Genomic DNA, 15,536 nt, shown 5'->3' on the forward strand with positions numbered 1-15,536 from the left:
ATTTGTAGGTCATGGGTCTGCTGGAGCCTACTCATGCCAGCTATGGGCAATAGGTGAGGTACACCCAAGATAAGACGCCAGCTCATCATGGGACCACATGAAAGACAAACAACCACTCACACCTTAGACAATTTGGTGTGACTAATTCACTTAAGCTGTATGCTTTTGGAGGTGGGAGGAAGCCGGAGAACCCACACAAACTTTGCAACAATTAAAATATATAATATACGAAATATTGGGTGGTATCTTTGTCCTCAAGTCAATCATATAAGAAAGGATTATATAATTGTCAGACTGCATGCTGCATCAGAGCAAAAGTAGCAATTTCCATGTTAATTTCATCAACCATTCAGTTTTAAAAGGTCCCAGATTGTACTCTTTTTAATTAATTTCAAACAGCTGCCAAATTTCCAAGTACACTGTATTTGACCACAAACAGATTTGTGGTTCTGAATTTCAACACAACATTTCATGTTTGAAAATGGGGAAAGAAATCAGCGGAGAGAAGGGATGAATATGGACAGGAGAGAATAAAAGCTGTGTCCGACAGTCATCACGGACAATGACAAATTGCTGGCTAAAAAGATGGAGGAGCGAACAGGACTTGTCTAGAACCAAAGAGAGAATTGGGAATGTGGTCTAATGTGCTTCAGTGAAACATGGCTACACATGGACATGCCGGATAACTACATTTCCTTTGAGAGCTTTCAGACTAATTACTCGTACAAGTACAGAATTTTCAGCACTATAAGGTGCACTGGATTATAACGCGCACATTTAATGAATTGTTTATTTTATCATTTGTTCCACATATAAGGTGCACCGGACTATAAGGCGCACATAATATTAATTTTTTTTTTTTTTTTAAATTTAAAAACTAGTGGATGTAGTTGCGCCATCCGTCCACTAGATGAGGCATTTATGGCTGTGAGTACCTTTAATCAGCTGTGAACGGCTATTGTTATTTCAATGAGGCCGTTCTCAGGCCCCGTCCACACCAAGGTTATAATCGTTAACGAAAACTAACGAAATAACGAAAACTAAATGTGTAAAAATATTTTCGTTAACTGAAATAAAAATAAAAACGAGGCTTTGCAAAAAAACGACAACTGAAACTGTATTGTGTGTTTACAAAACTAACTAAAACAAACTGAAATGATTGAGAAAAATTTGCTTAGTTTCTGTCTTTGTCAGTGTATCAATCTGTCGGGCGGCATGGCAGCGAAAGTAGGGAGAAACCTCCAGAGTCCTATTTGGGAATATTTTGAATATGACTGTCTCAGACAAGAGTAAGTGCCTTGTAGTGGAACATGATAAAATATGTGAAACCTTTCTGGGGGGGAAAAATTCCACGAATCTTAAAGTCAATTTGAAAAGCGCACAAAAGAAGGCTAACCTAGCTTACCTTGAGCAAGTAAGGGAGAACGCCCAGCCTCCTTCCTCTGAAACAGATGCTAACCCCAGGCCAGGCAGCACGATGCAGCCCGACACAACTACTGTTAGGAGTCAGATAGCTTAACTTAATGAGGTACTGGGTTTTGAGTTTTTCATGTTTTTGTTTTAGAAAGATACTACTTGCATCTCACTTAAGAAATAGAACACATATTGCACTTAATTTTTTTAATCTGACAAATATCCCTTACTACCAAAAAAGACTAAAACTAAGACTAAAACTAAGAAAAACTAAACTAAAACTAAGCATTTTCAAAAAATAAAAACTAAACTAGCAAACTAGCATTAAAAACTAATTAAAACTAAACTGAAATTGAAAACAAAGAGTTACAACTAAATAAAAATAAAAACTAATGAAAAATCTCAAACTATTATAACCTTGGTCCACACGATAACAGAGTTTTTAAAAACGCAACTTTTTTGTTGTGTTTACGCTTTCTGTCCACATGACAACGCAGATATCCGGAACGAAAACGCAACTTTTCGAAAACACTGGCCAAGGTGGATTTTTTTAAAAACACTGGGTCTGCCTTGTCGTGTGGACGGCGTATCCCTGGGACTTTTTAAAAACGCTGACGTCTTGCCTGCGACGAAAACCGCTGTGACGTTATATTTATGGGCCCGTGTGTTGTGACAACAAAACACAGAGGATTCCTATTGGATAAAATTTGACTCAATACTGCCACCACATGGTTTGGCATGCTTATAGCAGTCTTTGAAAACGCACTGGTGCGTTTACGTGTGGACGGAGATTTTTTTTAGAAACGCTGTCGTGTGGACGCGAATCGTTTGATGCGTTTTTAAAAAGTTGCATTTTTAAAAAAATCCGTCATCGTGTGGACGGGGCCTCAGCCTCATCAAGGAAACCTGATCACGTGATCACTTTGCCATTTTAGAAATAAGTCGACACGCTTGGGTTTTTTCCTTAGCTGCTGAGATTTACTGATAAAAGTACTACAAAATAGTACAAAATTATCTAAAAACAGTCAAATTACAAAGTGGCGTATTTGCCACTCTGGCAAAATACGTACGCCATATTAAAAAACCTGACATTAAAAACTGGTTAAATTCATTACGAGTGGACCACTTAGTTCGAACAGAGCGGATTATTTCCTGATCTGAAGTTTGAAGCAGATATTTAAGCTCCGACGTCCGTCTTCGTTTATTAAATATTGTTTCAGTAGATCGGTAGTCCAGTAGGAGTTGAGGTGCAGCTATTTGCTGCTGCACTGTGTGTCCGAAACAATTTTTTAACAAGTTTTTAATGTCAGGCTACTAATTTACTGACTAATGCGACGTTGTTTTACTCCTAGAACTGACTTTAACATCGATGTCTCACCGCCGTGAATCTCACAGCACATCGCTGCCAAACAGAATACACAAGCCTAAACTGTGCCGCTCCGCCCCCCAATCAGCGACATTTGAAAATCAATGCAGCACACCAGGCACCTTTGTCTAGCAGTGACTCTCGAATTTTCAGAAAAGCCTGGAAGTTCAGCTTTGAGGGTCTTTCATTCGCCTTTATGCCAGTTTCTCCATGTGTTTTCACAGACTAATAGAATGGACCGTCACTAGATACCAGATTACAGCCCTGACACTCGATATTGGCATTTTTTAGACCAATTAAGTTTAAAGTGGGTTATTTCCGGCGCCACAGTGGTTGGGAAATACTGAGATCAGTCAGTCAGTCAGTCAGTCAAACTTTATTACTAGAATTGTTGAAAATTCCCTATGTTTTGCTACGTTATCGTAACCGCTCACCGGTGCTCTCCGCAGGCTGCTCTGCCGTCAGAAAGCAGGTCAGTGAGAGCAGCACTTCAGCCCTTGACTACCAGGGGCTTGGCCAGCCACAGTACCTTGTGAGGGTGTTCTCTGGTGGTGTAGGGCGGCGTGAGTGCCAGCCAGACTGTCAGCTTTTCTTCAGCGATCTTGTTTTTAACCAATATTAATATTAATATTAATCCACATATAAGGTGCACTACGGGATTATGAGAAAATTATAGGCTTTTAGGTGCGCCTTATAGTGCGGAAAATACTGTAAACACATGCATAAATTACTTTGACCTGTACTTTAATCGCAACAAACTTACTTTTGATACTGAAGTACATTGACATACAGTATATTTACTTTACGACGATTAAGATAAAATAGACTTTTATTGGTCTCACAGTGGGGAAATTTGCATGATTGCAGCAGCAAGGGGGCGCAATTGTCAAAAGTGTCAAAACCTACAATTAACATGTAAAGATATCCTCAACTTTAAAAAAAACAACACATTTCGGTATTTTAAGCTTTGTTCATTGTTCCAAGAACCTGACTCAAACCAAAGCATACATAAAAGACAGTCTCTAAAGTAACATATCGATTAATGTACACCAAAGTAAGATGTTAATATCAGATATAAGCAACAACAAAGATGATTATCACTTCTAAGAATAAACCTTAAACCACTTTAAAAGGCAAACTTGGACTTCACCTTTGGGTGGAACGAGGAAGCCCAGCCCGTTGAGTAAGCCTTTGACTGCAGCAATCCACCAGCCTCTTGAGAATATATAAACATTCCCTAAAGGTGGAAAAGAAGGGGTAGTGGCTGAGTATGCACAGCGAGGTCAGCGTGCTGTTGCGGTTCCTGGCTGCCATCTTTGCAGCGCTTCGTCGGAGCTGTGGGGACTTGGCTGCATTTAGCTCTGCACCTAGTTGTCCACTGCTCTCTTCTCCAGAGGCAGGTGGAGGTGCTGGTTCAGCATTGTTAGGAGGACATAACACAGAGGGTGGGCCTCCAGTGCTGCCGTCAGACCCTTCACTTGTGGTCTCCGCCGACTTTGTCGCCGCCTCTGTATGGCCGCTCTTGTCCCCACGAGAACGGTGATGTCCTCGCTGAAAAGAACGGTAGAAATTGATGCAGATTCCGTAGCGAGTGATTCCTGAGTCCTTATCAGTCAGTGTGAAAACAAACGAGGAGTCATCACGAAGGCTAACCCTTCGTTGGCGAATACTTAGACAGCCCTCTGGTTGACAAAAAAACACCACATCTGGTGGTAGCGGGAAGTCATGGTGGTCCTCCAGCGGGTAGCGTCGGAGGAGCTGAGGTGTCTGGGCCACACTGTCACTACTGGGTTGCCTGGAAGGGCGGAACACATTTTTTATTTTAAAAAACTGCAACATAGGTGCTATTAAATCAAATCCTTAAATGTTCCCCTTGACTAGGTACTTGGTGACAAACAGTGGCAGATATTTTGTCCCTCTACTTTTAGAGTGTTCATGTGAATCATCCTTTTCCCCTGTGAATACTGAGTTTAAACCGATGTCTGACCATACAACAGCATGTGTGCTTTTACATAGCTTATTGTACTTGATGGGGTGATTATAAGTGATGGTGTTGCCTTGTGCTGTAGCATAAAGTGAATGGAGATGTTTTGGGGGGTTTTAATTCTTCTCACAGTAGTCCTCTGACTTAAGTCAAAATGGCATGTCAAGAAAAGTAATAAATGTTAATTAGTAACAAATGGCACTCCTCTATCACTTAACTTTAAAAGCAATTTTTACAGCCAGTCTCATGGTTATTCTGACTTGTTGATGCTCTTACCTTGCTCCGACCACCACCAGGTAGTCAAGAAGACGAGGGCATATTTTCTTTTTCTCCATCCTGTATTGAGCACAGACTGTATGTCACGACATCCAGGATTTATCCTCCCTCTAGAGTCAGTGGTGTCTTTCCATCAGAGCTGGGACATTTCAAGTGTCAAGATGAAATGCAGCTCTACAATTATCATTATGATGGTTCAGAAAATGGGTAAAACCTGTAACACAAGAAAATCAGAAAGACTATTATTTTAGATCATACCATCAGCTCAATGAAGCGAGTTAGAGTTAAAGACATTGACAAACAATGTGGATGCATTTTTAAGACAGGCTGTTGCTTAACACTGCATAACTGCTAACCAACTAAAACCTGTATCCAGTGGAATTGTTCCATGCCACCCACCTGCAAAGTGATTTTCAAGAGTGTAAGTAATTGGCAGGAAATACTGGTATCCATATGACTATTTCACATGGTGGATTGATGGGTGATGGGTAAACCAAGCAAGACAGAAGTATAGGATTGTTCAGACTTGTTGCAAATATTTACTTCATAAAATGTCAGTCTAGTTTACAGTCTCTGAATGTTATAAATATCAGACTATACAGAAGCTGTGCTGTCCACACAAATTTGAACCAGTGTCAGTTTTCCCTGCACATGTTACATGTTATCTGAAATACATTATCAATTTTTTCTAAGGAGCCTTCTAACTCTACTAAAGAGTTGGTAGTTCGCAAGCAAGTTGTCAGAGGTATCTACAAAGTATTTTTAATGAGAAAACACAATAGAAGCCAAATAACAATGTTGTGTTGTGGTTTGTTGTTCAGATCCACAACAAATAATACATCAGTAAAGTTGTTTGTATTGCATTCTGATTTGCCAGTGACGTCCACTTCTGAAATACAATTCTTGATTATTCACTATACATGTGTGGAAAGTCTAGCTGGAGAAAAATATTTTGCAAGATGTTTTCTTGCTATCAAACAGCATAACTGCACTCTCATTGGTCTACATATAGAGTTTAATTTTTCAGGACATTAAAGACAGTAACTACATTGCAAAGTAAAAAAAAATATCACATTTTACAGTTGACATTTCCATCAGAGATTGTACAAGGTAGACAGTAACATAAAGCTGTGCTGAGTGTCAGACATGGTGAGTCAACATCGCATTGCATGAAACAATGCGACCGACATTTCTCCAGCAAATAGCAGGAAGGCAATAAAGGTTAAACTAAGTGTTTTTGTATTGATTATGCTTGTTCTAACGATTCATGTCAGCGGAGCTGATTGCTTTTGCTGGAATAAAAAAGCTGCTCAGTAGAGGCTTGCAGATAAAGTAAGCAGCCTAGGGCTAATGATGGAATGAGCAGGCTTCACAGACTTTCCAATGACCCTTAAAGCCATGTGACTGACACCAATGAACTGAGGCAAACAAAGCAACATAGAGGCACAAGGGTGATTAGCATTTCTTTTCCTTTATGATCTCGATTCCAATAATTGTTATAGCAATAAAATGGAGATAAAATAATTATTGTATTGCATTTAATTTATAAAGATGCTTTAGTGCTCCTTTATTCAGGCAGGACCCTATTGCTGTATGGGTGTGCTACTTGGTCCTTCTTTAAAATGACAAACCCACTGCTGGGTTGAATGTTTAACATTTTCTTTGACCCAAGCGAACAAGATGGAAAGAAAGGCTTGCCATCAAGAAAGGTAAAACCAATTGAACTGCAGACGAGGAGGTATCACCTTACACACAGGCATACTTGGAAAGCTTATATCATTAGGCAAACACCCATCCATTACACAATATATTCATGTCAGATCATGCAGGAGTTACTACAAATGGTAGGACTCTCAATCTTAACACATATAGCTTAGGTTGGAGGACGGCCTGAACATATGACAGTTTACTGTGCATAATCTCTGCAGCAATGGTTGTGTGTGCAAAACACGCCCAGAGCTGCGCACACAATACTGAAAGCAAACTCACTGATATGACTGAATAAAAGGATATCCACCATAATCAAGCTGTCCTAACAGGCACCATTACAGATGGCTATTTCCCACCACCCTTAATTTAGAGGGCCAGAACAGCAACATTTTGAAAATAAAGCTTGAAGGGAAGAAGAAAACTTGAACAAAAAAACTTAAGACTCATTTAAATACAATTCAAATTCCAATCTAGAATACAGTACACTCAGGAGACAGCATATCTACGCCAAGGCCAAATGTCAGTTAAGGTTTTCTGACCAAAGTCCCACCCCTCCAGAAGGTTCTATGGAAATCACTTCAGAAATTTATTTTTTTTAAATTCCTAAATCCACTTCTTCATCTGGATCTTCCTCTGAATTTAACAGGTTCTTTTCTGGCCAATCTGCCATCCCAACTGTGTGCTTCTTTGCTTTAATGGCATGTTCACTCAAATATATGTACAATCCAGCATCTTACAATAAGTACATTCACCAGGTCTCACTGGTAGACATTTTTTACATCATAACCACCCTTTCTGAAGTCTCTCCCAACTCTAAATAATTTGTCACCTTATTTTCTGATCAGTTCCTCTTTTCTGTTAAGCAAATTATCAAGTCAGGCAGCACTGTGGCGCAGTGGCTAGTGCTGTCACCACACAGCAAGTCGTGTCCAGATTCGAGTCCCCCTTTGTGCAGAGTTTGCATGTTCTCCCCCGGCTTCCTCCCACCTCCGAAATACATGCGCTTCAGGTTAAATAGCTGTTCCAAATTTCCCGTGTGTGCGTGTTTGTACAGTATGTCTCTGTGTAGCTCCGCGGTGCACTGGCGTCGCACCCTGAGTTTGCCCCACCTAAAGCCCTATGTCAGCTGGGATAGGCTCCAGCTACTCGTGACCCACGCAAGCGGATGAAGCGGTCAGGAAAACAAATGAATGAGGATCAAAAATAATCAAGTCAAAATGTGTTTGACTTGGTAAATAGTTATGTCTGCCATGTTTGCACAACTGCAAGTGACCTGTATCTTTCCCTTATAGGGGAATGCATGGAATCAACAACTGACCAATGGCAGCCTGGTTCACATCACTCTTACTTCTTCCTGTTTAGTCATTTGCACTATTAAATAGCAGGCCACTGGAAACGCAATGAGAAATGAACCTAAGATAACAGCCTCTTTGTCATGTCAAAAATTTCCCTCTTGGATGTAAATGTGTCATAAAATAACATCAGTCTGAGGAGAAGTGGGTAACAGCATTGTAAAAATAACAGCTTATATAGCTGTTATTATACTGTTGAGGATGGGAGCAAAACACTTCATTTTCATATTAAACAAATGAAAGAGTGAGCGAGTACAATGACAAAGACATTCTAACTAATCTGACAAGACTCCAAATTAGCAGCTGTAATACATGTGTGGTGAAAAACAATTGAAAAACAATACATATTGATGTGCTCTATCTAAGCCAGTACTATGTTGAGCAAGCAGCCTTCATTCCAACACCAACAAATGGAATATGGAGAAACTCCAACATGAAACACAAACCCTAAAATGTAAGGTGACGATCTCTTAAAGGTGGTCACCTCAATGCCAATAAGCTAATGGGTCTATAGCTTGCTAGTGGTTAATGCACACTACATTCCATTAATGCATTGCAATTAAAAACTGGGTACATTTTGGGATGGGAGGTTTGAAACTAATAAAGCTCTACCTTTAACAAGCAACTTGGAAGTAGCAGCTTCAAGATTACAATTTTCCATTCATTAGTGAATTTATTTTAATTGAAATTCCAGAAAAGGTATCAAGGTAGACCAGTCGTGATCAGACCACTCACTACACAACAAATAAATAAGAATAACTAAATTAGCTGCTAAATACTTAGCAGCTAACATTAGTGAGCCTGATGACATTAACATGCATGTTGCTTATAAAAATTCTTAAGACCAGATTGCTGCAAGCTGTAATGAGCTCAGCGGAACAGTAGTGACTAAGAACGTCTCAGGTGGCCATCGGTGTGCAAGCACAGAATGTGTAATTGATCTATGCTCTCTGATGTCGATCTACCTTGGGTCTAATTACGTCTGTTAGATGGAACTTTGTGAGGACCAGAAAGACATCTTAATAGAGATTATGGTAAAAGAGTCTCAGTTATTTAATACTTATTAAATAACTCAGAACATAACAAAGCTTACATGATTAGCATCAAAACATAAAATAATAAATTCTGTAATTTGAGACTTTTTAAGTTTGGAACAAAATCAAGTTTATCCACATGACTGGTTTGAAATGAGTAATAGGTATGCTGGGTAATACTGCAATGTATTTGAAATGTGTCATGCCATAAAAACAGATGGATCAAAGAATACTTTCGCCGGTAAACTTACTTTACTCAATGAACACACAACCTTATTCAAATACACATATGTACAAGACCAAAGCAGACTGTCACTTAAGATTAACATGGTGTATATTCTGAGAGAACAGTAAGAATGCACACACCAGTGTTGAAACACGATTTTTAACACAGAAAAAAACATTCCACCAACAAAATGGTGTAGCAGACTGATACAAAATACACACACTGCAATTATAACGGTTTATCTCCCAAGGCATCAGGACAATGAATTAACATGCAGGTCTGGAAACATCAAAATGGCTATTTTATATAGCAGCGGAGCTGGAGGCAGACTCATCCAAGACACGGAACTGCAGAGCATCATTTTCAAAAACAATCGAAGGACAATACCATTCACTCACTGTATTTACTGAGCCTGGTGCTGAACATTGTATTTTCACTCTTAAAAAAGAAAAACATTAAAAAAAAAAAAAAGATACCAAAGTGCTGTCTAATTCTCTAAACCAAGATAATAACACTGGGTAACACAACAGATGAATCTGGTCAGCATGGTCTGCAGGCAACACTCACTGGTTATATAAGCCAAGGGAGAAGATGAATATGATTCATATGCCGCCAACATGGACAGCATTTTCTACCAGTCACAGGGAACAGCAGTACCTACTAATGGCCACTGAGAACAAGGAAAAGATATATACTGTAGCTATCAATGACTGCATTCTCGCTCTTAGATTATGATCTGAATGAAGTAATGATACATATCACAAACAAAATAGCATACAAGTTATTTTCTGTCATTCAAAGCGATTTCAATAAATGACATGCTCCATGTGTACAGTTATAGTATAATATTCTCTATATTCTCCTCTTTATACATCTTTAATAACAGATGCATGTGTCAAGACCTTGTTAAATCTGGCACCCCCATTTCTATTCACAAACTTCACAAACAAAACATTTATAGTGGCCTTCTCAATTGGAAAATAATTGCATGTCTTAATTTACAATCATTCCTGCAGGAAATGCTTCCCTGTTGTAGTAACAGTTGTGGGGGGTGAAATGGAGTCATTACGAATTACCGTCCTGACATGTGCCATTAAGCAAGCTGTCATATCAAATTTATGTTTTTTACATTATCATGAAAAGATGGGAGGGATCTCAGTAATGATGACCTTCGCATTGTTTTTAAGCTACTATCACTGAATTATATATTGTTTTAAAACGACAGACAAGATCTTCACCTTCCACTAATTATACTCTGTTGTATAGAAGACAATATACCGTATTGACCCGAATATAAGACGGTGTTTTTTGCATTGAAATAAGACTGAAAAAGTGGGGGTCATCTTACATTCAGGGTCTAGACATTTTACCCATTCACAACGCTAGATGGCGCCAGATATCTTTAAAGCGAATGCTGAACTTAAGTCCCCATGCCAAAGCGAACCCCTCTCATGAAGAAGAAAAATAAAAAATGGCGGTAAGAAAGGCAGAGTCCTCAAATTAAATTTGGTGTACAAAAAGTACTTTTTCAAACTTGAGTCTTGATAAAGAGGGGGTCGTCTTATAATCAGGGCCGTCTTATATTCGGGCCAATACGGGTACTTGTTTTTTTATCGACTGTTTTTACATCTATACCAAACAGGTGTTGATCAGTAGATCACATTTTGCATCAAATTTTTTAAAGGACCCTTTTAATAACATTTCTTTCAATTGGTAGGATTACAGAAATGTGGGGAGCAAATTTTGATAGAATATTCAAAAAGGGTAAAACCCAAAGAACAATCATTAGATTACTGGTGCTGATTCAGAGCACCATCTGCATCAAGTGTTTTTCATGATTATCTGTATCTGGTAAAGCCTTTTGCCATAAACATGATATCAATGGGATTCCAAATTGTAGGGGTGGGTTCCATTCCCAAGGAGTCATACCGAAGGTCAAACTGTTGTGGAACTATTGTTTTGCAGAGTGTTGTCTAGGATTCATTCATTCATTCATTCATCTTCTGAACCGCTTTATCCGCCGTAGCGGGTCATGGGGAGCTGGGGCCTATCCCAGCTGAATGAGGGCATAAAAGTCAAAAATATGACACTTGTCTCTTCGTAACATAAATATTGTTGATCTAATGCTCATGCAGTGCGTTGATGTTGCAATGGTGTACCCGTTCTCATTTCACATTGCATCACGATGAGAGCTCATATATATATATATATATATATATATATATATATATATATATATATATATATATATATATATATATATTCTTCACCTTACCTCGCTGACATAACATCTCCAATGTCAATCCATTTTTGTCTCCTCTCCTCTGTTTTGTCGGAAGCAGGTGAGACATTGTGTAATAGAAATTTGCAAAACGCTGCAAAATGCGTGATTTCACAATGACACGGGATTTCAACTAAATGTGTGTCAAAGACGAATATACAGGACAGGCCAAAATCCGACGAATTCTCACACCTTAGTAAATATTGGTGTAGTCCTAATGTTAGCATTTAACAAGCTCGCTATTTAACGGCCCAACACGATCAAAATGATGCCGAAGTTTCCTGATAGCTTCGAGGAAGCTGATCGTGTTCTATTACCGTGTAGCTGCTCTGGATGAAGTCTCTGTGACACGCCGTCAGGCCTGGACTCGTCCTACATGTTCACCCCGACGATGCATCCCCTCACATCCACCCAGCTAGCTTCATGGCTTCCTACGTCACCTATGGATTAGCTAGTTAGCCACATAGCTGCTAAGGGTAGTCAAATCGATTTACCTTATAAATAGCTACTTGTCACATGCAGCGCACAGTGGCAAATAAAAAATTAGTTCTGAATGTACACCGCAGACAGTGTTTTTGGGTTTGAATATCACTGACGGTAGACAAGAACATGCTTACTCGTTTCCATTAGCCGAGTAGCCGCTAATGTTCGGTGCGAAGGCAGCTGCTGATGACGGCCTGGGTGGTGGGTGTCCTTTTCGGTCACAGAGGGAGGAAGGCAGCGGTGTTTGATTCGCTAGTACTTCCGTTCGGACGACGGTATATGCAAACACTGGAAAAGTATGGCCAATGAAAATGTGTTTTTCTCCATCTAACTGGTTTACAGCAGGATAAATTATGCGATGAACGTCTCAGCCTCTCTGCTCGATGAACGGGCAGCCCGGTCGGTGTGAGCCTGCCTTCACAACATCCTCTTCATCCGTCTGCAGGAGTTCCGCATATTCACCGCCCGACCTAGAGGACGCTACAAACAAGCCTGACGAAAACCACCCCTTCACCAAACATTAATCCATCTATGGCTGCAGGAGGCGATGCAATTTTACGTCTGAACAGTTTGCAAAGATTTTTCTGTGTTTAATTGCCGATCAGGGTCGGTCAAAGCCCTTTTGGGGGAAACGGTGTGACCTGATGTTTGTTTTAAAACTCATTCCAAGCTCATCCCTGGACAAATCTGTCCCCTGCAAGGTCACAAACTAGAGTGGTGTACCGTTGTTCACGGTAAATAAACCAAGTGAAAGGAAAGAGACTGTCAAAAAGAGACTGTCATTGCCATAAATTCATCCATGTGTACGTCTTCAAACTGAAGGCAGAGCCTGAACACCCAGAGTGGCAAAAGAGTGTATTTTCACATTCAATGTGAGCTGAAACATGTCTAAGAACAAGGGAGCCACAAGAAGGATCATGACCTTTGTTGTCACTTATGCTCACTCTGGACCATACCTCCATTCTCAGGGTCAAATAAACTAGATGTAAGAGATCATATCATGGATGGATTGTGTGATTGTGTGTATTGTGTGATGAAGTCTGAGAATTGGCTTCATTTATGATCATCTAATGTCCCTCTGCTGGTCATCCTTGATACTGTCGTTTAGTTGTGAATCATAGAGTAAGCATGAATTTTTATTGTTTATTTTTTAAAAAGTAGGATCCTTCAATTTCATCAGCATCTGAATACTTTAAGCCTAAATGTCAGACACTGCTTTTGTTTCCTGTCAAAATGGACAGGAAATGGTTTACCAAAAATAAACCCTCAAAGAATAATGATTGTCACTTGACAGGCATGGTCAGAGAGGAAGCATCATTTTGTGTTATAAATTCCAGTTATGAAGCTGGAACAAACATTGACATTTTGTTTGTCCTTTTTCACTATATGTTTGCAAAACTAAAGTAATAGAAATTTGGCATTAGAATAAAACCTCACACTGTCCTTTTGTTTATCGATGTAGTGCTGTCCACGGTGCTGATCCAACTGTCACAGTGGTCTGTTTTAATGAACAACAGATACATTGGACCTCTTTATGCATGTTATGATCTTCTGTATCATACTATGCTATGTACAAGATGTTCACAAGCCAGTGTGACAACTCTAACTAGCTGAATCCCTTGAGGAAAAGAGCAAAAGTATGATGAAAAAAACAGCAGATGTCACTGTCATTTTTTGTATAGTTAAAAAGTACTTTTTTGTTTATAGTTTTGAACATTTCGCAGAATTTTGCATAATTTTCAAGGTTTTATATTGGTTCTGCCTCTTTCTCTGAGCCATTACTACAAACGAATTGCATCAACAGGGCAAGGGCAACAGACATATTATTTTTGAATAACTAGCTGACCAACCGAGTTAAGAGCGCAGGGATTATTTAACCCTTAAACATAACAATAAATTCAAGAAAACCAGTCTTGTGGTCATGAGTAATAATCCTGGCTCATCTCCGGTACATCTCTTATACTCATCATCTCTGTACTGAATTTCTGTAATATGTTGAATATATGCGATTATAGTATTTGTTGAAGCAGTGCATTGACAGTTGGCACCAACTCGTCCAGGGAATGCAGATAAAAATTTGATCATGAATTAACTGACAAATTTACATCGATGTGGAAAAGGAAATCTTTAATGTGTACTTTCTTTGATAAATATAGCAGTTTTGAGTTTTGGAAAACTAACAAAGTTTCTGAATTCTACGGGCTGAGAGTGGGATGAGACTACACACTTCAAGCAATATTGCTCTTCTGATAAGCTGTCTATTTGATCAGTTGATATTGGTTGGAATTTCAAGGTTTTCATTACATTATGTATGCACCGATCAGCCATAACAGTAGTTGTTTTTGGTAAACATAAGTCTTGTCATCAGTGTTCCCTCTGAACACCGCGTGTGCTCAATTACACACTGCTTGATAGATAGATAGATAGATAGATAGATAGATAGATAGATAGATAGATAGATAGATAGATAGATAGATAGATAGATAGATAGATAGATACTTTATTAATCCCGGAGGAAATTGTATATATCCACTGCTCAGGCATTACATAACAAATAATAATACTGGATAAACACCAGGAGAAAAAGAAACACTGACATCACAGGACATACCACAAGACATACACTACACTAACAGACAGACACATGCAGCACTAACAGGACTTATATACTAAACTATAACTAAAATATAAACAGTATAAAATTAAAATATAAACAGTATAAAATTTAAAAAATATTACAGTATTAAAATATAAACAGTATAAAATTAAATTAAAATTAAATTAAATCCATTCAACCCCGTGCTGACCTCGCCACCTCCCCCCCACTCCTCCTGAGAGAGTCATTGTACCCCCTGATGGCACGGGGCACGAAGGAGGACCTCAGCCTCTCTGTGGAGGCGCTGTGTGACAGCAGTCTGCCGCTGAAGGTGCTTCTCTGCTGGGAGAAGGTGGTGTGCATGGGGTGCCTGGTGTTGTTCATGAAAGCACATTCTCACATCAAAGTTTATGTAGCGCACAAAATAAAATCCGATACAAACGTATTACCGTAAGTAATTGCTAATATTAGACCTAATCTAATTAATTAGAAAAATAATATTATTTTCTGTACTATTGCGCATTGTAGCTCAGTGAGTGACAGGTGTCCAGCCAATGATACGATACGGTTCAATGACGCTACACAGCCAATCAGAGCATTGACAGCTGTTATACATCAGACCATGAGGAAGCGTGAGGTACAACATAAACCATCATGCTCTTAGTGTTACAGCATCACCTACTGGTGGCCTCCAGTACAGCACACATACATGACAACGGTGCTGCATGAGCGCCGTGCAGGTTATAGCTGGAAATGAATGGGCAGCGGCTCATTCACCCACCAAGCCAAAGTAAAAAAGAAACGCGGCTCTTTTG

At 39.3% G+C, this 15,536-nt stretch overlaps 1 protein-coding gene across 13 annotated transcripts in view; it reads right to left on the bottom strand.

Moving 5' to 3' along the window:
• Positions 1 to 12,573, bottom strand: part of madd (MAP-kinase activating death domain) — a 58,720-nt gene extending 46,147 nt beyond the window's left edge. For all 13 annotated transcript variants that reach the window (XM_068311205.1, XM_068311215.1, XM_068311223.1 and 10 more), the window contains exons 1-3: positions 12,260 to 12,573; positions 5,040 to 5,253; positions 3,930 to 4,574 (exon numbers count right to left, since the gene is read on the bottom strand). In XM_068311205.1, the coding sequence (XP_068167306.1) occupies positions 3,930 to 4,574; positions 5,040 to 5,098 (704 nt within the window). In that variant the 5' untranslated portion in view covers positions 5,099 to 5,253; positions 12,260 to 12,573. The remainder of the gene's footprint in view (positions 1 to 3,929; positions 4,575 to 5,039; positions 5,254 to 12,259) is intronic.
• Between the last annotated feature and the right edge of the window lie 2,963 nt (positions 12,574 to 15,536).

Source organism: Antennarius striatus, chromosome 1 (genome assembly GCF_040054535.1).
Source record: "Antennarius striatus isolate MH-2024 chromosome 1, ASM4005453v1, whole genome shotgun sequence".
Lineage (NCBI taxonomy): Eukaryota > Metazoa > Chordata > Actinopteri > Lophiiformes > Antennariidae > Antennarius > Antennarius striatus.